Here is a 25,015-nt window from a genome sequence, read left to right on the forward strand (position 1 = left end):
CAGTGGCGTCCTGCTGAGATAACAATCTGGATTTCTTCATGTCGGAGATGAGATCTCTCGGGAGAAACAGCAACAGACAGAGTTGTGATGTAAATGTGACCCCATCGACACTCAATCCCCGTCATTTACACCTGAATGGGATGTTACCTTAAATCATGTTTACATCACGAGCGCTGAGAGCGTTGAAAGCCGTGAAAACCGTTTCAGACGAGCCTGGCGCCTGTTTGGACAAGCCTGCTGCGGAGGAACAAAACCATCTTCCATTAATGATAATGAGCCGAGAGCAGGACGCGCCAAACAGGTGTAGGCAGCTCGAGGAATATCTCTCACGTAGTTTATTATTTTAATGGGGATGACTTTTATCAGCCGGCCCACGCCGTATTTAATAGATAGACAATAATTGTATATACTGAATCACTGTTGTTATAAAGCCTTTGCTTAATTGCATGTGCGTCATTTGGGTATGGCAAGTTATGGCACTCAAAATACCTCAGCCGTATCCTTTGCAATAAATGCAGATTTGATCTTGTAGTTTTTATCGTTACAATTTAGAGGTGGAAAAAGCAAAAATCGACAGAAATATATTTGGAAGTCATATCCAAAGAGAAAATCACATCAAGGCAGCAAATCAATCATATTGATCAAATAATAAAGTGTTGTCAGTAATCAGTTGTTGCTCCACTCCCTAGAAATTTACTGGATATACGTTTGGAGGTTTTGGTGACAAATGATAATAGATGCAGGGAATCTGACTGCCATATGATAACGTAAACTGGTTAAGGTCAATATTTTATGTCCATTCTCTGATTCTTTCCTTCCAGAGCTTTAGGTACACTGAATATAAATATGAATATAAATCAGTAGTATCTTCATCTTTTGGTGTTTAATTCAGATTCATATAAGTATTGATAGGCAGTTCAGCTGTTTGATGACCTCCGGCAGTTTTTGTCATTATACATTCTCCAGCCTGTTCTTTTCGGCACATTACGTAAGTATCTATGGTATATTGTGAGTGTGTTAATGTAATTTGCTTGCAACTTTTTTCCAACTCCAGTAAAAGTGGGTTGGTCCAAGTGTTTGCGTCACCATAAGGGGGAGGTTCTCCACTTTATAGGCTCCTTAGCTGCCTTGAGTCTCACAGAGAGCACTAAGCCAAGCTCACTATACAGGACTCGCTTTATATAGAGCTAAATTTACCAACATCCTGAACGTGTTTCCTGACCTCGTACAATTGGTCGGCTTATAAGGTTTGGAGGACCTCCTACCATCTAGACTTGTTCATGTCTTTGAAGCGCAGCTGTGGAGAGGCGACAGTGAAATAGGCGCACAACTCTGGTGCGGCTGAAGCTCAACTCTACGCGACTTTGACAAGAGATAGATATTATTTCACCAAAACGATGGCCTTATCCGGAGTGATGCTGCCATCATTTTCGACATTCTCAAACCAAAGAGAAAAAACTTGGGAACATGTAAGTTAAAAAAAAATTTTTATTTAGTCTTAAAATCTTAAAAAGTGGAAAAATCTGCCAGCTGGATGAGATAGTTTCACTTGTTTCCAAAGCAGTTTCACCTGTTTCGAGAAGTGGCATGAGGATAGTATCACTATACTGTCAAGTCAATTGATTAGAGAACATTCTTGAAACAGGTTGATTTGCATTGGAATCAAGGGAAATTATGACTCCCCGTTGGCAGATTGTTTAACTTGTTTCCAGAAAAATAGGAATTTAAGACTCGATCCGAGACTAAATAACTTGTTGTCTGTTGTCTGTTGTATGTCTAACTCTATCCTTTCATTCTTTGCAGAGGTGGAAAGGAGAGATGGACAAACTAGTCTCCTCCAGCTGCTCCATGCTTGAGATGGTACAGAACCTGGACAGCCACAGCAGAAAGGACGACGAGGATCTGAGTAACTATTTGGATCTGGATTTTATTCTCGCCAACACAACCGGCTCGGTTAGCGCGACGGAATATGTGGGCTCAGCTGACCTGTACACGACGGGAAGCTCATCCTACCCAGCAGACGACCACCGCTCCCCGCCGCCGCCGTACAGCACCAGCCTCATGACTGAGCTGCTCCGCTCCGAGGGAGACAGCAGCTATGGCATTACGCGCAACGCCAGCGTCCAGGGAAGATTTTATGTCAACACGGCGCAGTTTCCCCGTCCGGACATTGTTGGCAGCATCAAAGTGGAGCCACCGATGGACAGTTACGGTCCCGTTTTGGGCATGGTGCCACAAAGCTGCAGCAAAATCAAGCAAGAAGGGAACGTTTCGTGCATGATGTCCTTCGAGCAGCCCCGGGTCGCCATCTCCCCCCGGGCAGCGAGCAACATGACCCCGCCGCTCAGCCCCGATGACCAGGGGGCCTCGGACTGCCAGGCACCCATGTGCCAGTCCATGAACTTCCCACAGAAGTATCACACGCCGGCGGCTTACCCGCACCACCCTCCCGCACCCCAGATGCAGATGCCGTACCATGGTCCGCACCCGTACGGCATGTACGAGGAGGGTCTCGGCATGCAGCCAGGCGCGCAGAGGGTGATGCTCACACCGCCTTCATCTCCCCTTGAGCTGCTGGAGTCCAAGCCCAAGAGAGGACGGCGCACCTGGCCGAGGAAGCGGACAGCGACGCACACCTGCACGTTCGCTGGCTGCGGCAAAACCTACACGAAGAGCTCCCATCTGAAGGCACATCACCGAACTCACACCGGTAAGTTTGAGCTTTAATCCTCATGATAAATATAACCATATGCATTACGCGCACAGTTGCGCGCAATTACGCACAGGGCGGTTGTCTTGCTAGAGTTTCTCCCTTCAGCACAGTGTATAACAGTTTCCTCATTCTTTGTCCACGCAGGTGAGAAGCCATACCACTGCAGCTGGGAAGGTTGCGGATGGAAATTCGCTCGCTCCGACGAGCTGACCCGTCATTTCCGCAAACACACCGGCCACCGGCCCTTCCAGTGTCACCTGTGTGAGCGCGCCTTCTCCAGGTCTGACCATCTGGCCCTTCACATGAAGAGACACATGTGAAGGAGCCCACATAAGGACTTGGGGATCATGGGTTCTGTTATGTGCGTTGTGATTAAACTGATGTCTTTTTATTTAAATTGTTCTCCACATGACCAAAGTCTTTTTATATATTGAAAAAGTTTTAGTGTTATTATTTTCTAATAACGTAGCTGGTACTACTTTGGTTATATAAAAGCTTTAGAAAAGCTTTATTGGTTTGCTTTAGAGCAAGCAGACCAATAAGGGGCTGGCCCTGTATATACTCTTCCTTGATAAAACTGGAATGCTGTGTTTGACACAAAGTGCCTTTCTATGACTGTGCTACTGTAAAACTCTTCATGACAGAACTACATGGCCACCAAATAGTACAAGACAAGTTCTTGTGGACAGGAATAAAATGCACATACAATTGCCAAATATGTGCAAAGACAATGTTTTATTATTTAAACTGCCTCAATGTTTGAATGGCCTGAATTGTTTATTTTATTGCATTGGGTGATATTGTATCTTCTTGTGTGAAACTCCAAACTGCTGGGTCCAGCCCCTCTGTACACTATCAGGGCTTGATGTCCTGTGCATTGTTATTTTTTACTTAAATTTATATAGATATGTACATGGATTTTATACTGTAAATTGTGTATTTATTGTAAATATTAAAACAATGAAATTGAACATTTGTCTGGGGAACTCCTTACATCAGCAAAACACATCAATGCTTAGTCATCTAAGATGTTCTAATGAAACTTGTTCACACTTTGCAGTGTAATGAACCACATCCACCCCCTGAACAAGAAGTTCCCTGCTTCACTTACGACCAACATAAATAGGTGCAGCGGACCTGCAGATGATCAAATCAATTACACTAAATGAGTTATACATGTTGCCATTGTATACCCGTTCTCGTTTTAAAACACGGGCACTTCATTTACACTGTGATGTTTTGCAGCTGCAATACAGAGAAGGGCAGCAGCTTGTGGGCTTAGCCTATAAATACAAACACTCCATTTCCATAATTACAGAGTGAGCTAGGAGCCGTCTGGACAGAGGGGCACAGCAAACCCTCATCAGGCAGCCCATAGACTCCCTTTCTGATGGGTAGAAATTATAGTAGGACATCAAAGGACCTTAATACTACAATTACACAGAGTCGCTCTGCACTGCAGTTTCAAAGTATCTGAGTCCTGCATATTATGTCTATATGGTGTCAGTGCGCATTCATTTCATCTTCATCAAAGGTTGCATTGACTAGATATATCAGAACCAGATGGCATGTGCCAAAAAAGTATAGATAAATGAATAATATTCAGCATTTTTCATGAAGTATGTGGTTGGTTATATAGCTGACAAAATGGGATTCTTCCAGTTATGTTGACAATTTTAAAACTTTAAATATGCCTCAATAAAACCACACCTTCCATCAAACGTGGTGCCACTCAGTTCCCCAGTGCTGTATCTAAACTTAACTCATAACAATAAAACATAAATGTAAAGAGTGCAGATTTAGGGCCAGCCAAGGGCCACTTGTGGAAAAACTAAGATCTGTGTCAAACATGTGCCCAACGTCTTGCCAGAATTCACCAAATTAAAAAAAAAAAAAAAAAAAAAAGAGGAAGTACAGACTTGGTTAAAAATAACTTCAATGGTGAAATGCAAATATATCACTCTCATTTCACTTTTCTGTTCCAATATCAACTTACAACTCCAAGATAAAATATATATATTTATATATTCAATTTAACATCACTACATACTCTTTCCATAAGAGCCATTTTAAAATAATAGCAGATTAAGTCTTAAGAATGAGAAAATGGAGTTGACCAAAGTCCTCCCTTCTTAATCTTAATTCATTATTCTGCAATAATTACGAGTAAGTATTTGTGTGAATTGGGAAACAATGCAAGGTCACCGTTTCTCTTGGCCTACTATGTAAATTCTATATATATGATTAATGCAGCATTTATTTTGCACTTAAGATATTCATGATTTACTGTGAAGTATAACTGATAAACTTTCTGTGGACGTTTACTTTAGCAATAGTTTATGTAAAGCACAACACTTATCTTGATCGAGGAATGTTAAAATTGCTTTTATTATATTAAAAGTTATTACAGTTTTGAGAAAGTCAAAACTCAGAGGATTTATTTTATAATCACAGACATACTATGTAATATCACATATGAATGCTGATATGTTGATGCTGGATAAATAAGGCGCTGTACATCTCCAAGAAGGCCTGGAATATACATACATTATGTGCCAAATAAACCTGATAAGTGTTACAATGGAAAGATTACAAGGATGCATTATCATAAGGCATTTAAACCCATATCCTCTGACCAGGTTACATCACATGACTGAACAGAAAAACAAATGACACAATGGTTGATCTGGGTGTCGACAGACAAGCAAAAATCTTCAAGTTGCAACCAGATGTCACTCTGCATATCACTGGTGTTGTGATGCATCTGTGAGCAAAAAGGACAAAACTAAGTGTAACAGCACCAGTAAAAACAATTAAGGTTTACATAGTATCCATTTCAAAGAGGCTGTAAATTGTATTGGAGTGCAAGTCTTCTGGGGATTACAACAAGGCAACCAATGTTAAACCATCTGATGAACACAACCTGCTTGTACATGCCATCAGAGTGGTGGTGTAACAGCGCTCCTGGTGGACTGAACCTCATCCATTAGGAAGGAAGACCTCAATGATTATTAACAGTATCCTCATATAGTACACACAATAGCCAACCAATGTTATGGGGTTAAACCACATTTAACCCAAGATCAAGTATATCAAGAGATTACTAGTTCTTTTGCTGTCATCTGCTAGAATAGGGAAAGTACTGGCATGCTAGCAATGTTAGGACATCACCATTTTCTGCTTTCGGATAAATAATTCTGTTAAGGATTTTGATTATAGAATTGTTGTATTTCTTCAATAAATGTACTACAGGGCCAAAAATAATAGACATGTAGTCAAAAATGGAGAAAAACACTTTAAAATAATTACTATAACATTTGAAATAAAAATCTAACCCATGCCATTAATGATCAAATCATTAAGCTCCATTAGTATAGCCTTTAAGACAGGTGGGTTCTACAGATGGACTTTGCTGTTCCAAGGCTGATACGCAAGGCAAAACATTGTAAAACCATGATCAAATTATATTATTTACATGAAGAGGTTTCTCAAGGCAAAAACAACATATGCACTTGAAATTAGACAAACTCATCACAGGCTAAAAGAGTAGTTATCCTGTATGGTTTGACTTCCAATATCAATGTTTCTAAGTAATTAAAGGTTATAATACAGTTTATACAGTGCATTTACAGATACTTCATAAACCACAGATTCATTGCTCTTGTATATAAATAATAAAACAAAATAAAATATGCTTAAAAAGGCTGATTTCCTTGCAACAAAAAGGCTTAAGTATAAGACGGGGTGGTTAGCCATAGCAAGATAGAGAGCTAGATATAGGTTGTAGTCAAGTAGCCAACTGGTTCGGGTTGCATTAAATCGCTATGTTCTACGAGACACAGCCAGGCTGAAATCAAGTGGCTCTGTATTGTCCTTGATTATAGTTGCCATGTAGTTGGGGAGCACTGAACCTTAACTGGTTGCTAAATGCGGAGTCATTTGACACGAGGCCAGTCTGGTCTTGTACAGAAAGTGGTAGTAGGGGCTGCTGGTCATGTTGGGCCAGTGTCGGTACTGTTGTCGTCAGTGCGTGGAGTGTTGTAAGTCAGAAGAAGGGAGACTTAAAGACTGAGGGTGCCGTCTGGTCAGGGCATGTCGGCCTTGCTGAGCGCGATGGCCAGCTCCAGGTCCTCCTGCTCCTGGAGCCGCAGCCTCCTCAGCCTCTCCTGCTCCTCACGTTCACTCTCCCGCTTGGCCCACTCCAGCTGCTGGCTCTCACTTCCAAACTAGTGAGGGAATTGGACAAACATTAGACACAGGCAGCAGGGTAAAGATGCAGGCTGGAACGTGAACAGAGCTACACACAAAACAAGACAAATCACTGGAACCCAGCAAGATGACAAAAAAAATGGTTTTATTACCAATATTATGCAGAGATAATGATGATGGATGCAAATTTTGAATTAAATGTTTCTCTGATATACAAATCAGTTACAATTTCAACTTGAAATGATTTCATATAGCAGTAAGTGGAGAAATATGAATGCATGAAATAGAGCCATTTATATTTCACTTATAGGTCACAAGAAAGCCACGAAAGCGACAATACGAGTTCACCATAACATAGTCATATGTCGGTGTAAAAACTGATACTTGCACAATACAAAGTGATATATTGGTCTGATATTCCCCCTCTGTATTCAATGTGTAGATGAATGTGACTTGAGGATCTCAGTTGAAAAGAAAAGTGCGCACAAATCAGTGTACTGAGCTCATTCAGAGTGTGGACAGGTTTTTCACATGCAAAGGATTTAAGTTGACCACCACACCCTCGTGTTGTCTTACCTCTGCACTTTCAGATCCTGGGAGAAAAGAAATTACAATACAAAGCTAGATATAAAAAGCACAAATCCCTTTCACAACCGTCATGCTGGCATGAGGGATAAAATAAAGTCATTACATGTCAAATGATATAAAACAAGACACGCAAAGCTGCCATGCAACATCTCTCTACCTGAGAGCAGACTCAGCCGTTAGGCTACACAGGACGGCAAGGAAGCCGGAGACTTAGCCAAGGACAATTAGCCTCATTTACCCTACTGTACTCTGCTTTAAGGCATATCATGCTTTGACAGTGAATAAGCCTTTAGCTTGTACTTCAGGAATAGAAAAATGCTCCTCAAGTGTTACCTGACCAGACAAGTTCACTAACAAACTGGCTGAACTTGGAAGTTTATAAATCCTTCCTTCCTATAAAAGGGTGAAGCCGAAGATGATAGCAAGCAAGCAAGCCCCTCTGCCAGGCTAACGGAGGCAAAAAAAACACCCAGACGTGGTGAGGGGACAAGTGTTGGGACTATCCAAGTCAGTCATGCAAACACCTATTATCCCTCCACACCAAGCCCTTAAAAAGCTCTCAGATGTTCTGTCAGTTGTTAGTCAACAGCCAGTAAACACGGCAATCCTGTGATTGCTTCCTAAAGTCGAGGCTACTGCGTGATGGAAAGCAACAAAAAGCTGACACCACTGAGCCTGGCCATGGCATTCAGCTCCACAATCTGAAGAGTGAGATCATGAGATCGGTTGCTCATGCAGACAGGGATACTCGACCGAACAGAAAACTATAAGTGAACTACACTTACAGAGCCAAAATCAGCAAAACCCACAGAAGAGTCTTTAGATGCTTTACTTGAGTTTGCCGTAACAAAAGGGTCTTTACTGTCTGCTGTGGAGCGAATGCCCTGGAATGGCTCTGACGGACTCAAACCAAGCATACCTACTGGAGAAGGAGGACATTTTAAATGAAAATCCAAATCCATGAAACAAAATAGACTTTAGTGTCTTGACTTCAGATACCAACAACAAAAAATAGGCTCACAGTTTAAAGATGGCATCAAAAAGAGAAGAGTAACACTGTGATACTAAATTTGCATAGGAACACAACAGCTTTAAGCTCATGGCATATATAGCTACCCGTGGGAAAGTAATATTGCTTCTAAAAAAGGTGTTAACCACACTTAGTGAAACGTACTGAAGCACTGGAACTTAACAAGCACAGTGTCACTTTTTTTGCAACACATAATTACTTGACGGCCCCACCCTTGTCTCCAGTAAACTTTAACACATTTTCCATATTGACAGCATAATAATCTAGCCCTAATTATTTGTTTCTCCAATTTAATTAATTTTGTGTACAAATGACACATAGGCTACATCTGGAAATTGGAGGGCTTCTAGCAAACAAAGAGCTCTATTGTCTACTTAGTGACAATGTAACAGTAGCAAAATGAGCTTTTGTCTAAATATTCTATATTAAAATACACTAACTAATTATTATGCTTGTTACCCTGTCAACAGATTCTGCAACACAATTGTAGGCAATTAGCTAAATTCAGCTGTTTAACTGAACAGAACTTCATTTTCTTTGTGATACAGACATTGAGAACAGCCCATTGCAGTGGGCTTCTCACTCCTCAGTGTCTGAAGAGCATCAGTGGAGCTCTAGCTACCTGGTTATATGGTGTGTGTGGATGCTCTTCTCCACTGTGTAGTACACCTAGGGTGAACAGCTACAATATCTCACTCTGCGGCTTCTGTTAGAAGAATAACTAGGTGAGGGCGGAAGGGCATATGCAGTTCATGGCTTGTGGGTAGTAGTCTGCCCTCAGATACACACAACATACACCAAACAAAAGGCAAAATACATTTGAGTGTTAGAGGATGTTGGTTCTCATTCTCCTCACACAGTTGACAGAATTAACTTTAAGAACTAACCGGCTAATTGAGCTGCTGGTGACAACACTAAGTGAATGTCTTAATAATGCCAACATGGTCGTCACTCTGTAAACCCAAAATGCTGCCTTATCTGTACCAACAGCTTTCCTGTTTACAACTTCAAAAGAAGAAATTCAATTCTCTGCACCCTCACCAGAATAGGGAAGTGCTTTTTTTTGCACACCAGCAGGGCACACAAAGTGCCTGTTTTATAGGACAAGATTCAACCACAAATGAGCACCCAAAAAAATGCTGACACAACTGACTGTCGCCATGACATTTCTGTGACGGTTGCAGCCATTAAAAGTGGCAAAGAACTCCAATAAACACTGCACAATATAGTTACAATGACTTTTCAAAATGACAAATCTTGGCATGATAAACGGTATGTATTTCAACTGGCTTAAATCCAACGCTGCATGCTAATTGTGAACATCACTGAACCATGAATGTAGAGTTAAGTGGCAAGCACAGTCATGTTCAAGCACACACGCACACGCACACACATAAAATCAGACCTTACCGTAGGGAGGTGCAGGCCGGTTAGGCACATTTTTCTTTGGTGGGAGCACTGGGTTGTCCGGCTTCTGTTCATACACCAAGACAGAGACAAAAACAATCCCCCAACGATCATTCAAGATGATGATTCCAACAGAGATGTCAGCCAAAATATAGAGCCTCTGGACTCATACCACATGAACTGTTTTCATAAATGTGATAGATTGGCGGAAAACTAAGAAATCACTCATGATGAGAGCAAAATTAACAACATAGCTCTCTACAACTTGAGTGGAAAAATATGCTTTATGGTGCAACTGATTCATAACTCAATGAGTCCCTCAAGCTTACCTTTGACATCTGACTAAAGTCGGCAAATCCAGCCTTGCTTCCAAAAGAGTTGCTACCAAAGGGGTCCATTGTCCCAAAGACATCTATGACAGGGTACATTGAAATACAGTTGGAACATTTGAATACGTTTGTGGAAAGACCAAGAAACTATAATGAAGTTCAGCCCCAACCACACATTCAAATCATCTCGGCATCTTGCTTATTCTGAAAGGGCCTGCATGCTATTTTCAGAGCAAGAGTATGTGGCATGACCGTTTAATTTTCCATGACATTTTGCGAAACCTGGAAAGCAGAGGTTTTGTTTAACCTGACGTATGCATCTGATTAGCTAATTAAAGGCGTCAGTTGGCTTACTGTTAACCAGAACTGTGTCCGAGTTGTTTTGAAACACTGTGGTATGCCTCTTAATGAAAAAACTGCAGATGGTTACAGAAAAAAAACAAACCATTGTAATAGAATCTGTTTGTTGTGAATGTGCGGCCACAAAAGACTCCATTCATGTGCATTACGCACTGTTTTCTTTTACATGAAATGACTCTGCTCGGGTCTACAGTTGCTTCTGTGTTCTTCTGAAGGTGTGTAGCACGGCAGTGCGTACGCCAGCGGTAGCCGCTAACTTAAAACAACTTCCTCACCGAATAAGGCACAGCAGTTCAATAGCAGTGGGTATAAAGACAGGACAGAGGCAGGAGTGAACTGGTTAAAGAAGGAGTGGCAGTGTATTCTAGTAGAGCAGAACCAGCAGTCACAGAGTTTCTGTTATGCTTGGCTGCTGCAAGCCTCCTGTTTTTCCAGGGTAGGGGGAGTATTTTTAGTTGGCCAGTAGTTAAATGCGTAGGTACTCAACTAAAAATAGTCCTAAACCACAGGAAAATATGAAGCCACAGTGAGTAAAAATTGTTTGCCCCTAATGCCCCCATAAATAAAATCTAAATCTAACACGTCACCCAACGTGGCAAAGAATGACTGCTTCTTTGAGTAGTGTTGCACAACTTGAACTGCCGCTCACGTTCAGATATCACTTTATAGTGTGAATGTCACACACTGGGAAATTTGCACGTATTGTTAAGTCCAAGCATGAAAAAATATTCAGTGCATGTTCACCACCACTGGCAATCACGTCTTTTCATAACCATCAATAGTTGCAAGGAGTTAGAAATTAGCTTACATCTTCAAATTGACAGCAAAGAGCTTAGGAAACAAAATACTGCATCTTTGGAAGAAGAATGAAAACTATCAGCATCACTATTGGTAAAATGAAAAAGCCAGTATTGGTGATTCACTATGAACTTCATGAACCAACACAGAGACAAACATCACTTTCAATTTAATCTTTAGATTAACAACTGAAAAGACCCAGAATAAAATCTCCCGACATTCTACTGTACTTGGGACCAACAAAGTACCTGAATCCTTTGGTTTTGGGCTGTTTGATGTGAAGGGGTCACCGCTGCCGAAGGGGCTCGGCTGAAAAAAACAAACAGGCAAAGCACAACTAAGTAACCAGTTCAAAAGATCCTGGTTTAAATACACACACAAAGCACAAGGTTGCATGTCCACCAGGAACCTCTCTTTAGAGGGCTGATTTGCTTTTCCAATTGCCTACAATGGACAAAGACACACTGTTGCATGTTTCCATCAGCACTGTCAGCTTTAGCATGTCTTTAAAACAGCAAAGAGCATTTCAATTAAACATTTCAACTTTTAGCAAAAGAGCATTACAGTTCCAACAGGTTCTAAACAGTCACATAGCAAGTACATGAGCCATGACCAGCACTTCCAACAAGCATCAGTTTAGTGCTACTAGCTAGAAAAAAGAGGTGGACACAGTGCCAAACACCTCTCTTACCTTGGCTGGCGGTGTGGGTTTTTTACTGAAAGGGTCTGAGGATCCAAACAGGTTTGACTTGTCTGTCTTCTTGAAAAAGTCTTCAGATGAGGTGCCTTTGAAGGGATCACTTTCTTTGAAAGGATCTGCTCCAAATGGATCTAGAAAAAGGAAAATGATTAAAAGAGTATGAATGAGTATTGTCCAAGCAACTGGCTTGGCTGGGTCTGAATGTGACACATCTACAACTTCTTACAGGAAATAATCAGAGGTCTGCTGTGATCCATCTACAAGATGGATTCCAGCACACTGGAGCATAAGCCAAACATTTTGATTTCATTAAAACAGTAACAATTTGGCAGTAGGTACATTTACAATGTAGGCATTTAGCTGAAACTCTTAATCAAAGTGACTCAAAATTAGTGCAACAGCAGAATACGCTTTGATTCTTAGATTGCCAACAAGCAAAAGGTGAAGAGAGTAGAGATCAGCCATAATCCATAGAGAAGTACAAGTATAAGAAATACAAAGATAAAGAGCAAAGAGAGAAAGATTCAAGAAGGCACTCTGACCTCTGAAGGGGTCTGACTTGAAGGGGTCCTCTGTCTGGAAGGGGTCTGCTGGGGGGTCTGCTGGGGGGTCCTGGGTATTGTTGTTGAACATGGCTATCTTAGATTTGAAAGAGTCATCCTGACGAATAAATGAAAAACAAATTAATTACAATATACCAACATTAGCCAATTCTTGCACTAAGGTATGAATGAGTGAAAACTGCCAAATTTCTAGGTTTCAGTGACTATATTTTAGCAAAACAAAGTGAGACATTGATACAGGACAGTATGTCGCGATGGTGGGGACAATTCACTTTCTTTACATATGCCATATGGTGGATGCTTATATCCGAAGCACCTTACAGTTCCATGACAGCACATATCTTTAGCATGAGTCGGCCCCTGTGCGAATCGAACCCTTCACACTGGAAGCGATAGTGCTGTGCTTTACCCACTGAAACACAGGACTACTTTCAGTTTCTCAGTTAAAAATGGAAGTCGAAGCTGCAACTCGCATATTAAAATAGAATGTTCATAATGTCTTTATAGATTTGATATAAGAACCTTTGTGGCAAAATACTTCCAGTTTTTTAAATTTTGAAGCAAATATACTTGCTGAATCGACTGACATGAAAGGGAATGGATGCCATGGATACCATAGTATGGTTTGGTATGGTATGGTAAGGTATATTCTCCCCAGTCTCCTCACCGTGCTTCTGAAGCCTCCGTTCTCCTTTTCAGCAAACCCTTCACCCATGTCAGCCAGGTTGGTCATGCTGCCTCCATTGGTGCCGTTGAGAGCGCTGTTGTATTGCTCAATGGTCTTGGTCACCTCCTGCTGGGTGTCCTGGATCTGGGACAGCTTACTACGAGCCTACAAACACACAAAAGACGGTTGAGTCCATGTCTGCTTTCATACAACAGACTACATGATTACCCCCACTGTCAATTTCCCAGCATGTAGAAGCAGCTAAAAGAAAATATAATTTCAAACAATATCTTACAATATCTCTTCAAAAATGTCCTTCAATCGCTTCAGCAAACTCTTCAGTTTCTTTTGCTTTTCAATCAATAGTTTAAGGAATACATCCACTTTTTAGCATATCGGCTCTTTGATCAGCTTACCACTGTGTCACAAGAAGGTTAACAGTTTCACTTCTATGTGTTTCAAATTTGTTTTGTGTGCTTCAGTGCATACTAATACTTTAGCACAGTGTGTTGAGTGGACAGTGAAAGCTAGCTTTGTATCAAGTCAAAAGCCTTCACTACCAATGTTCTTCTTACACAACCGCAAATTGATCAAAGTGCTTATTTTCCAAAAGTAGGTGTGTTCATGCACTGGGACGGAGCACATCCTTATGTAACCTGTTGTCCATCCATCTGCACTGACCTGGTTGATCTCATCCTGGGTGGCTTTGAGTGACTTAACGATGCTGTCCAGCTGGACGCGACCAGACAGCAGGCTCTGCTCCAGCTGGGCCTCCTCATCCTGCAGCCGGCTCAGGTCCGCCTTGGTGCGGCTCAGCTCGTCCTCCTGGCTCTGGAGGTCCGACTCCTGAGAGTGGATCTGGCTCTGCAGGGACGAGATCTGGGGGCGGGGGGGGGTTAGGGCGAGAGACAGATTTTGTAACTGTAGATTACTCATACCTAATAATCATTAATTTATACTTTGGATGCTTGTTATGACAGATCAAGTTTCACAAAAAGCAGTAACAGTTAAAAGTCAATCCACAGGATGCATGGCAATACGAAGGTGTTGGTATTATAATAGGATAGGGGTCCCATTATGCTTGTTTTTACTATTTTTTTTATTTATTTTTTTATTAAACTTACTTTATACTCGATATGTTCTGCTAATTGTATTCTACAACACTTGATAACTTTGTGAAAGTAATAATCTATGACACTTTCATGTAAGTAAATGATTTTTGCTACTTTTTCATTGATTGATAATAACACAGTGGTGATTCATTCTATACCCAGTTCATGAAAGCTTCTGCTATTCTAAACACCCACTGCTGGGTAGGTCATTCCCGGGAAAAATTCTCTGGCACATAGTTAAGAGATGGTTTTATGTTTCCGGAAGCAGCAACAGCAGTTTGTTTGGAATAAACAGAAGAACGACTGGGTAGTTAGGATGAGCAGTGATAGCCACCATGGCTAAACTGACAAAGAAAAGAGTGCCACCTACAGAAACTCAAACTTCATCAACAGAAAATCGAAGGAAAAAATGTCACCGTACTGGACACACCGTTTGATTGACAAGTGATTTATAGGAAGCGCAGGAATTCACACATTCATACCACATTAAGAGAAACACAACAAAACACAACACAAACATAGCTATTATTATTATTGTTAGTATTATGTGTTTAGTATTATAATGGGTCAAGTTTCTAACCATCTGGGACTCGTCCTGGCACTTCTGCTTGACATCATTAAGCATTCCCTCCAGCTTGGAGCGCTGCTGGTCCATCTCCTCCAGCCGCTCCTGAGCATCCTGCTTCTGGGACTCCAGGTCCTTCAGGCTGCTGCTCTCCCTGTCCAAGTCGTTCTGCATGTCCTGAGGGGCGACAAACACGCACACACAGATTGTTGTAGGGTTCAGCTAACTAGCAATGCTACCGGTCTTTCTTAATGACCATCAGCTTTACTTGGTTATCAGCGCTTTGTTCATCCCAAAATAATTTGGATGGGAATCTACCAACGGGAGACAAATCAAGTATTTTTCCTGCTTAGTGCTGCCCCTCCATGTGTATCTAAACACAAAAAAATCATGATGCTAAAGTGGACAACATTCTTGAGGGGGATCTCAAGATACAGCCAACATTATCACCTTTGAAAAGCATTTTTTTTTCCAACACCGGTATTTGGGAGTGGTGGGAATGTGTGTCATAGGCACGGCCAGGTGGGACAAAATAAAGAATAAACAAATAAAGAGGAAAAAATTGTCCAGATGGGTTCACAAGTTTGTCCGTTGCTCATAGTTTCCCCTATACACTATGTATTTTTAGGTTGTCCGTTAGTCATATACAAAGAACGTTTTGTATTCTTGTTGCTGTCATGTCTCCACTGCCAACAGACCGTAAATCTGTTAGAATTATTAACTTTGTATTTCTTACAGGCATTAAGACAGACTGGTAGCCTCACTCATGAGATACTACTCTCATGATATTTATAATAAATGGAAGATTTGTAAATTATTTCTGTTTGGTCTTACCTGAACTTCACTATTTTGTTGTCTGATGGCTTCCTCCTTTTCCCTGATCTCCTGCTCCAGCGTGTATTTCTCCCTGTAGGTGAGAAATGGGAGAAGACCAAGGGGAGAATATAACAAATGATGTTTTTCCTTCCTAACCAAGCCAATGTCGGCAAAACACAATGCTTAAAAAGGCTCAGACAGACCGTGTCAAATAATATTTGGAAATAAGTGATAGTGTTTGTTTTCACCTGTTTAGAGAACCAGACGGATGGGGTTAGCCACATAGGACAGCGCAACGAGTGCCAGAAAGTTTAGAAAATCACAGGAAAGCAATAGTACACTTTTCTGTGATTGTCAGCTTAAATGACACCATCTAAATTGTCCTGATGCTGTAAATGCCAGTCATCTAGTACTCTAGTACAAGCTTGGGAAAATGCCCAAAAGGTATCTGCAAATACTACTGATGGTGCAACATGAATTGTGGGGAACAGAGAGAACTGCATAGAATAAACATCAAAGAGAAAATCAACAGACAGGGGATTAGTTGCATCATGAGGATGATACTTCATTTGCCCCAGAGCAAGGCTCTAGGGTGACAGTGCTTTCTTGGCAAAGCACTGGGAAAGTTAAACGGAGCACCTGGTTAAATAAAGGTTAAATTAATAAATAAAAAAATATAGCTGAACTTGTAAAACAGCTTTGATCCTGTCCTGTGCCTGAACATCGCTTCCAGTTCACCATCCCTCCTTCATTGCAGCCCCTCCTTTCTCAGAGGAAGAGCAAACAAAGCTATCCTCCTGCTAGTCAGGGTGCAGGGGCTCACCTCTGCAGCTGAGCTATTTCCTGGCTGAGGTCATCCAGCTCTTTGAAGCCTGTCAGCTCTCCTGACCCCGAGGAACTGGTGCTGTCCTGAAGCGAGAGACCGAGAGGGGGAGGGGGAGAGGGAGAGATAGGGGGATTGAAAAAGGGAGAGAGAGAGGCAAGAGAGAAGGAATAGATGGGGGAAGTTGGGGTGACAGGAGGCGAGAGTAGAGAAAACAGGGGTGACAGAGGTGGGAAAAGAGAGAAAAGTGATGCAAAGAGGACAGGAGGAAAATGGATAAGTTGGAAAGAAGGTGGAGGGAGGGGGGGAGGAGGGAGAAATGGGGAGAGAGGGTGAGAAAGGAAGGAGAAAAAGAGCAGAGGGGACATCAGTCGTACGCAGGGGGAGAGAGGAGCTCCCCACTGTTACATCTTAACAAAACAAATGACACAGGAAGGAAACACAAACACCTCGCACAGCTAGGGAGGGCGCAAAAGAGACAGACAATGCATGAGTGAACAGAAATGGACACAGACAGACAAGACAAAGGAATTTACCAATGTGCAGCATTGCATGTAACTATACAATGTATTACTAAGCAAGAATGAGCACCTGTGTAGAAACTTGGCTTGTATTTTTAGAGAATCCTCTCCTTCTATATGCGTTCTCAGCAGCAATCAGACCTTCACCTCCATCTCCTGGAGTTGTACTAAGCCTGCTGCATCCAAACCAATAATTGGTGAATATGGGAATACATTATACATCATTGTGGTCTTTCAGATGCAATGGCAACTTAGATAAAACCATAGAATGAGCAAGTTGCAGCTTGATGTCTGTTCTGGTGGTCTGATGGTGTTGAACATTTAATTCCAAAATGAGATAGCCAACATTTAAAAAAAGTGACACCTACTTTTACAGTCATCATTGGCATAGAATTTAAAGAATTTATGGTACTTTTTTAAGGATGGAAGGCAACTTAAGTACTTGGTTGACCAACCAATAACACCTTTACAGACAACATGCTCTAAATTTTAAACATATTGAATGGCAAACTCCAGGCAATAATTTTTTTCCCAAAATGGAAATATAGCATTTTGGAAATGGACTCTTCAATTGCAGCTGGAACGGCATGAATAGCTGTCAAAGGCAGCCAGAGGTGCTTTCATTCTGGAAAACCAGAAGGTGGCAGTGTTTGCTTTTAGAACAAGTGAGACTTAGAGAAGAGAATTTTCTTTTGGAGAAAATACAAGACTTTAGAAGTTTGTTGCAATTTTTAAACAACAACATTCTGCATTCCCTTTTTTTGTGAAAATAAACCGAGAAACTGCCATAATTCAAGGAGCATGGTCCTGTTTATACCTAGTGCTGCAAACTGAGAAAGACAATATGACAGAACAACAGCGCCACATGGTGGCACAAAGCTTAACTACTCACTCTGCGCATATTAGCTAGTGCAGCAAGTTCAGGTCGCACAGCAGACATAAGCCCCGCATAGCTCTGGGAAACAGGACAGAAAAGAGTTCAAGAAAAGCAAAGGAATAAAATAACAGCTTTGTATGGTGAGACTGAAAAGCCAGAAAGCAGTAGAACTCCCCATTTGAAATGCATAAAGCAGTAGAAGAGCAAAGATTCAGTTTTCAAGAGATAAAGAAGCAATTGATAAGCAAATATGATAAGCAACTAAGTTAAAACTTTGTTTGAGGTTGGTCATGTCCTTCAGCCTTCATGCAGCAACAAACCCTTATGTACTACGAACATCAACTGTGCAGCAAAATGCAGATTCATATAATGTGGACATGCACCTTAAGCACATATCCATTTAGTCATCTACTGTACCTTAGGTGAGCTGATGCCTCATTTCTAAATGTTTTAGACTACAGGCCAGATTCAATCATTTAACACAATATGATGAAAGCAAAGGAATATGTTACCTATTGCATTTATAGATTAGATAACAAAGAAAAGATTTAGCGTAAAATCAGAGGAAATCAATGTAAACCACCAATTTGGGTCAAGACAAATTTTTCATAGATCTTGACTTTGGCTTGCATTCGTTCATAGGCTCAACATCAGTGCATGAGAACCCTTTTATAAACAGGGGTCATTGGAACATGGAGAGTGGTTACAGAGGGCTACAGTCTGGACTCACAGCGCCTGCTGCTGATACTGCAGTCCTCTCTGAGGGGGGGATCATGTCTGGGGTGAGACTCGCCGGAGGGTCCAGGCCTTTGGTGACCTTCTGCTGGATCAGATACATGGCTAGGGAGAACTGCTCCCGGGTGAGCTTGCCTGTATGTTTGGTGTCAGCCAGCCCCCTGTGGAGAAGAGGAGGGGCCAACTGAGGGGCTTCATTCCAAAACTATAGATCCATTTAGAGAAAATAAATTAATACCTGATGTTCATTGGTAAATAATTCATAACCACAGATGACAACCTCCTCTGAAAAGTTACCATTTTGTAAGCATCGGGTATATGGTTGCCAATAACTTCAAAACAGTTCCAATACAACTACTCAAAAAAAGAGTGAGGTGGCACATCCAAAATTGGGGAAAAAATGACTGGATACAATACTCACATTTCATTATATAAGCTGACCTTTCCACTTATGTATTTTTTGCGCTCTGATGAAGGCTTTTCTTGCCGAAATGTGTTTGTGTTTCCTGGTGTGCGCCCAAATAAATAAGCAAAATGTGGGTACTGTATCCAGTCATCTTTTCCCCAATTTCAGATGTTCTATCTAACTCTTTCTGGAGTAGGCGTAATGGATTTACTGTTTTTTAGGCTCAACAACTCCACATACAATAATTCCATTGTTGAAGCACACTTCTCTGCCTTAAAAATAACTTCAAAACAGTGTTTCCTTTGCTTTCAGTTAGCTGCAGTGCCCCCCCTGGAGCTATAAAATGTAAATACATACAATGAACATTCATCATCTGGCCTTATTGTTTAGCATGTCCAAAAAATAACAATTATGATTACAATACAAAGTTGTCCTATATTCAACACACACACACGCGATCATTGTGTCTGGTTGTTGTTGTTGCCTATTTTCTTGTTCTGATGTCAGCTTGAGAGCTTGTACTTGTTCTTAGTATGTGCTCTATTGTGGTTTGGTGACTGTAATTACTTTAACTTCTTTCCTTGCTTTCTATATTGTTTTAAAGCGCTGTGACACTAATGAGCGAAATCTCTTTAAATACATTTGATTTGAGTTGTGTTCTCACCATATTTGTGCCAGTGTAGTCTGGGGCAGAGTGGACTGCATAAAGATCTCGATGACCTCAGTGCCGGTGACGAGGCCGTCCATGTCAGTGTCGGTTTTCAGGAAGATGTCATCATATCGCCCCCTGTCTGCCACCGGGACGACCCAGTTCACCGCAGGCTGGGATGAACACAGGACAGCATAGTGACTTGAGAGGGAGACAAAATCTGCCACAACCTCACAGTTCCTCTACAGTGCTTGAATTAAATAGTGAACTGGTCAAAATGGAAAAAGTAAACAGCACTTGGTGACATTGATGAAGAAAATTTTACTATAAAAAACCAACACATCTTCCCTAACATAGCTAAGAAGGCTGACCCAGATGAAGGTTATGTTGCCCAAAATGTATTGGTTTTACAATTAGCGTTTCTTCACCAATTGTTTACCAAGTGCAACACAGTGATTTTATCACGACTTATCACATGCATACACAAGAACATTGGGAAAGTCATCATGTAAAATCACAGTTTATATTTTTTATATATAATTTAATTTTTTTTTTTTTTAACTAATGTAACAAAATGAGCTAATGCAAGTGAGACAATTGTTGAACATTAATACGTTATTTCTGTCAATATTACTCTTAGTAGTAAAAACAAAATGAAAAACATTTTTAAAAACAGTTTGGGGCACAGCTCAGAAAATTTTATTTACTGTGGCTTCCTGTTTTGGAAGAAAAGTGAATAAAGAAAGAGGGACTGATGGAAAACTAGGGAAATGAGAATGGCAATAAAAGTAAATGAGAAGAACAGAAATGGGAAGAGGAGTAGAAGAAAAGAGGGCGTCACAACAAGTGTCATGACAGCCAGTTCATCATGGATGACTTGTGAATGGAGTCGTGCTTCCCTTCCCTTTCAAGGGAACCTGTTCCTCTGAACACATGGATCCCTGCAGCAATAACAAAGTACAGAGAAACACACTGGTCTGTGCACAATGCTCAGAACAATGTGGCAAAACAAGTCCAGCCATTATCAACACAAAAGGATGAAATACGGGAAATGCTGGTCTTTAAAACAGCGGGACATGCCCTCGTGACACTTTCTTTGGGAGGAGCAAGGAAAACAGCATATTCATATTTCAAGGGGGCTGGATATTTTTCCAAGTTGGGAGTGTTTTACATTTCACTCCTTTTGTGTTTTTTTTTTTTTAGTTCAGCACCTCCAGCCCTTTATTTCTAAGGCAGAGAAGCAGCTACTTTCACAAGGTGGCATCCTAATACATCCTGAGTTTCCCCCGGGCTACATGCCACTGCTTACATCCTTTTGTTATTAACTAATTAGACTCAAAATGGCAGCCGTTATAAACAACTACCTAAGATACCAGGCACGGCCAATTCTGTGATAAGTCGCTATCCTCATGTCCACCATTCAAGAGTCACACAGATGAGGCGCAGTACCTGTGAGCTGGATTTGAAGGAATGTTTCGGGGAGAGGCTGTCGGAGCCCGTGCTGAGGGAAGGACCGCCAACCAGAGAGGGAGTGGAGCGCAGGGTCTCTTTGAGAGGGGCAGAGCTTGCTGTGAGCCCAGACAGAGCAGGCAGGACAGCCACAGCACCTGGCAACGTGACCGCAGACTTCTTCCTCTTAGAAGGAGGGATGAGGGAAGCGGGCAAGGTAGTGGGGATAGGCTCTGTCTCCATGGCCCGGTACACGAGATGCATGGCCTAGAAAACGGAAAACAGATCACTTGGCAATTTACATGGCAAAAACTAACTTTTTTTCCCCCACGGAGAAAGCAATCCATTATAGACTTAAATGGCAAAATGAAGGGTTAACTACGTAAAATCACTCTGGACTGACGGCAAAACCGTTTTACGGTAAATGAAAGACACCAGCTTACCACTGAGAATTCGTCTTTGTCCAAGAATCCATCTTTGTCGACATCACTTAGGTCCCAAATCTACACAAACAAACCAAAAAAAAGGTACAAATAAACAAGATTAGACCGCACTGCATAGCTAATGTTGCTACACCAGGGAAAACTGGCCTACAGTACAACTTGTAATATTATATTGTACTACAGTATAATGTGTAATATCACCTTTCCTAACACATCCAGAGGTAGCTTGGAGTTTATCAGCACAGGCTTGACTTTGTCACCAGAGAGGAGACCATTGGCAGGGCACAGACTCTCAAAAATGCCATCAAATTTCCCTTTTTCATCAGGCTGGAAAAGAAATACAATACAAGTTTCAAGAGATGGTGATGCTCTCATATGCTCAGGCATTTTCTTGCTAAAAATGGTATCAATACTCACCCTTATAGCCCACTGAGAGTCTGTTGACGTTGATGATAAACTTAAAGATGGGCTGCTCGTGTCTTTCTGCAAAATAAATTGTGCATAAAATGCTAATCAGGTGGACTAATTGGATATCAGTGGAGAAGGCAAACACTGGAAAACTTTGATAGGAAGAACTGTAATGTTGTAATGTTGAAAAGAGAGATTTTTCAAACTTTTTCCTCACAGTTTTTTTTTTTTTTGAGACACACAACACCCATTCATTTCTAACGGGAGATTACAGTTTTCCTTTTCGCTGTGTGTTCCCAATCACATCATAGGATATTGCACAAGCCAGCAGAGTAATTTCAACACTCACAAACTTGGGTGGAGCTAAGGTCTGGTTGAGGTTGTTAAGGCTGATATCATTTCCACCCTGTGCTGAGGCCACCAGTCTCAAAGCTATGAAGAAACCCTGAGAAAGAGGAAGGGAGCAAAACAAATCACTTTTTTGTTTACGTCAGCTTTACAAATAACAGCAAATTTACAGAGACATGTCATGTTACCCGCTTATCCAAGTAGCCCTTTCGTTCTGAATCAGCCAAATCCCAAATCTAGAAATGAAAAATAAAAAAAAAACGAGTTAAGGTGCTGTTGAATGAAAATGTCTGTCTGGATGTGGATGTGTGGATGTGCGTGTGTATGTGTGTGTGTGTGTGTGTGTGTGTGTGTCTCCCACCTTCCCCAATGTGCTGTCTGAGAGCCCTGACTTTTTAAGGAACTGAGCTGCATCCCCAGCTGCTATTTTGCCTGTGTTTCCTGGATCCACCTACAAAGAATGAATGTTAAACATAAAAAGAATGGTACAAGGTGAATGTGGTACATCCATTGGTTTTATGTGACAGAGGATACTCTGCATAAACAATTTAGCAGAGCTGGAATGGAAAACACACTAGTGCACATTAGGTTACCTGTCTGTAGTAGCCCTCATAGGCTGGGTTTCCACTCGATAACTGCAGAAAGGGAGATGAGATAAATGTAACGCTAAGTAGAAGTGGGAGTCTGTCAACTGAGTATTTGGTTAGTTATATATGACAACTTTAGCTAGATAGCTAGTCAGCCACTGGCAGCGTTTTGAGATGAACGCAGCATTCATCGCTAACCGGGTAGATGTACGTTACTGTGTTCGTTTTTAAACGGGTTAGTTTTTTAGACAGGTTATCTAGCTATATTCATCAGTAACGTCCCCGCTGCTACCACTTCATTAACTGTAACTAGTAGCTTCCTGCATTAAAACGTAACTTAGCTATTGTTACTTAGCTAACCAAGTTAGTTGCCAACGACAGGTTTCTGTAACCACATCTACACCGTTCAACAGAGCTTAAAAATGAGTGGTGTGGTGAGGGCGTATATAAACTGTCAGTGCCATTCTTTGGATATAAAAGTATGAAGATATAACACATTTGCAGAGGTGTTGGAAGTTGTTACCTGACTGAGAGTCATGAGCGCCGCCATATTTCCTGCTGTCTCGGGAGTGCGCACACCCTTCGGCGGACACGCGCGGCGATAGCATTGGCAGGGCTGTCAGGAGCTTTGATCAGGACCAGACCATGCTGGAAAACTTTGTCAACCAAGTAGTGACTGATGAGATGTACAGTGAAGAATTTCAGTTGTTCCCGTCCTCAGTTCTGATTGTCTGAGTCACCTTTGATTCGAAGCCATGATGAAACACCAGTTACCGAAAAATACAGCGGCACTATGTGTCACTTAGCAACCGCGTTAACTACTTTTCAAGAACTAACTATATTGCTTGGCGGAAGATTATATTAAATTAGAATTATAATAATAAAAATAATTGTTATTATTATTACAATTAAAATAAATACGTTATTGAACATTTATCTTATTTGTATTACAACTGTTACCACCCGAAGCTGCTGTGGTGCCTAGCAACGCCTCTTAACCATGCTCTGAACAGGCCTAAAATCACTGCAAAGCAGTTTCCAGTGGCTTGTTGCTTAAGCATTTAACATTGATAAGAACAATATGGTACTTCCCAATACATTGCACTCTGTACCCAGTTTACAGGCACGGCAAGTTAGTGGGCTATTCCGCTCTACTTTGATGCAAAAACATTTTGTCGCCATCATGTGGGCATATCAGATTCACCACAGCAATTCATGTTTTCTGTGGACTACAACTCAACATCTGGAGCTGCTGACAGAGAATGGATGGGAGACCCGGTTGAGTTTTTATACTTAAATTAGCTTTTGCCTTTAGTTGTATCAACCCTGAATCAGAAAACACATTCTTTCACCCAGAGACTGATTGGATGTGCTGAGACACCATTGTCGTTTTCTTAAAGTTAATTCTCAGTGGAACAGCTCCAGATTTGCATCTTAACATGACAGGTTCAAGTTTTTGTTTTCTGGCTTTGGAACAGTTCTTAAATAACACATTCTTTAAGTAATTTACATTCCAACTCCATAATGATACTTCCTAAATGTGAGCATATCCAGCAGTAAAAAAAATGACCAGAGAAAATAGTTTATAAACTTTTAATAAAAACTTTGGTATCAATAACATTCTGTCCAATAAAAATAAGCATGATCCTAAGTGACGTGTCACACAAGGGGCTTATTGTGTGTTTATCCAGACTTTAAGGATGTAATGCAGGTCAAGCACAACCCTCCACATTACCATGAAGAAAGAACAGGTTTGAGTCCCACATAAGACACTTCAAAGTAGAAAAACAATTTCATTACGCACTTCAAGGGGGGATTTGTTGATGCCAAAACACATTGCAATGTCCAAAAGAATTATCATTGAACATTTAAGGCGGGGAATAACCAGCGAGTAGAATTATAGAGGGTGGGG

General features: G+C 41.2%; 2 protein-coding genes across 2 annotated transcripts; one reads left to right on the forward strand and one right to left on the reverse strand.

Annotated features, from left to right (window-relative positions):
- Positions 1–1,151: 1,151 nt before the first annotated feature.
- klf2b (Kruppel like factor 2b) lies at positions 1,152–3,684 on the forward strand. The gene is made up of 3 exons (XM_071520574.1): positions 1,152–1,469; positions 1,804–2,710; positions 2,858–3,684. The coding sequence occupies exons 1-3, from the start codon at positions 1,398–1,400 to the stop codon at positions 3,031–3,033; spliced, it is 1,155 nt and encodes a 384-aa protein (XP_071376675.1). The 5' UTR covers positions 1,152–1,397; the 3' UTR covers positions 3,034–3,684.
- A 1,398-nt stretch (positions 3,685–5,082) lies between these two features.
- On the reverse strand, positions 5,083–23,658 carry LOC139645008 (epidermal growth factor receptor substrate 15-like 1). The gene is made up of 24 exons (XM_071520572.1): positions 23,627–23,658; positions 23,110–23,151; positions 22,878–22,967; positions 22,705–22,752; positions 22,518–22,613; positions 22,178–22,243; positions 21,962–22,087; positions 21,761–21,820; positions 21,318–21,584; positions 19,884–20,041; positions 18,809–18,974; positions 18,094–18,156; positions 16,681–16,766; positions 15,876–15,948; positions 15,057–15,218; positions 14,046–14,243; positions 13,365–13,529; positions 12,677–12,794; positions 12,126–12,265; positions 11,683–11,743; positions 10,277–10,359; positions 9,951–10,014; positions 8,296–8,432; positions 5,083–6,939 (listed from the first exon to the last, which is right to left on the reverse strand). The coding sequence occupies exons 1-24, from the start codon at positions 23,651–23,653 to the stop codon at positions 6,799–6,801; spliced, it is 2,637 nt and encodes an 878-aa protein (XP_071376673.1). The 5' UTR covers positions 23,654–23,658; the 3' UTR covers positions 5,083–6,798.
- Positions 23,659–25,015: the final 1,357 nt, after the last annotated feature.

This window comes from Centroberyx affinis, unplaced genomic scaffold (genome assembly GCF_046629955.1).
Source record: "Centroberyx affinis isolate AG114_WGS23_722 - 3 ecotype Tasmania unplaced genomic scaffold, CSIRO-AGI_Caff_v1 ptg000810l_1, whole genome shotgun sequence".
NCBI classification, from domain to species: Eukaryota; Metazoa; Chordata; class Actinopteri; order Beryciformes; family Berycidae; genus Centroberyx; species Centroberyx affinis.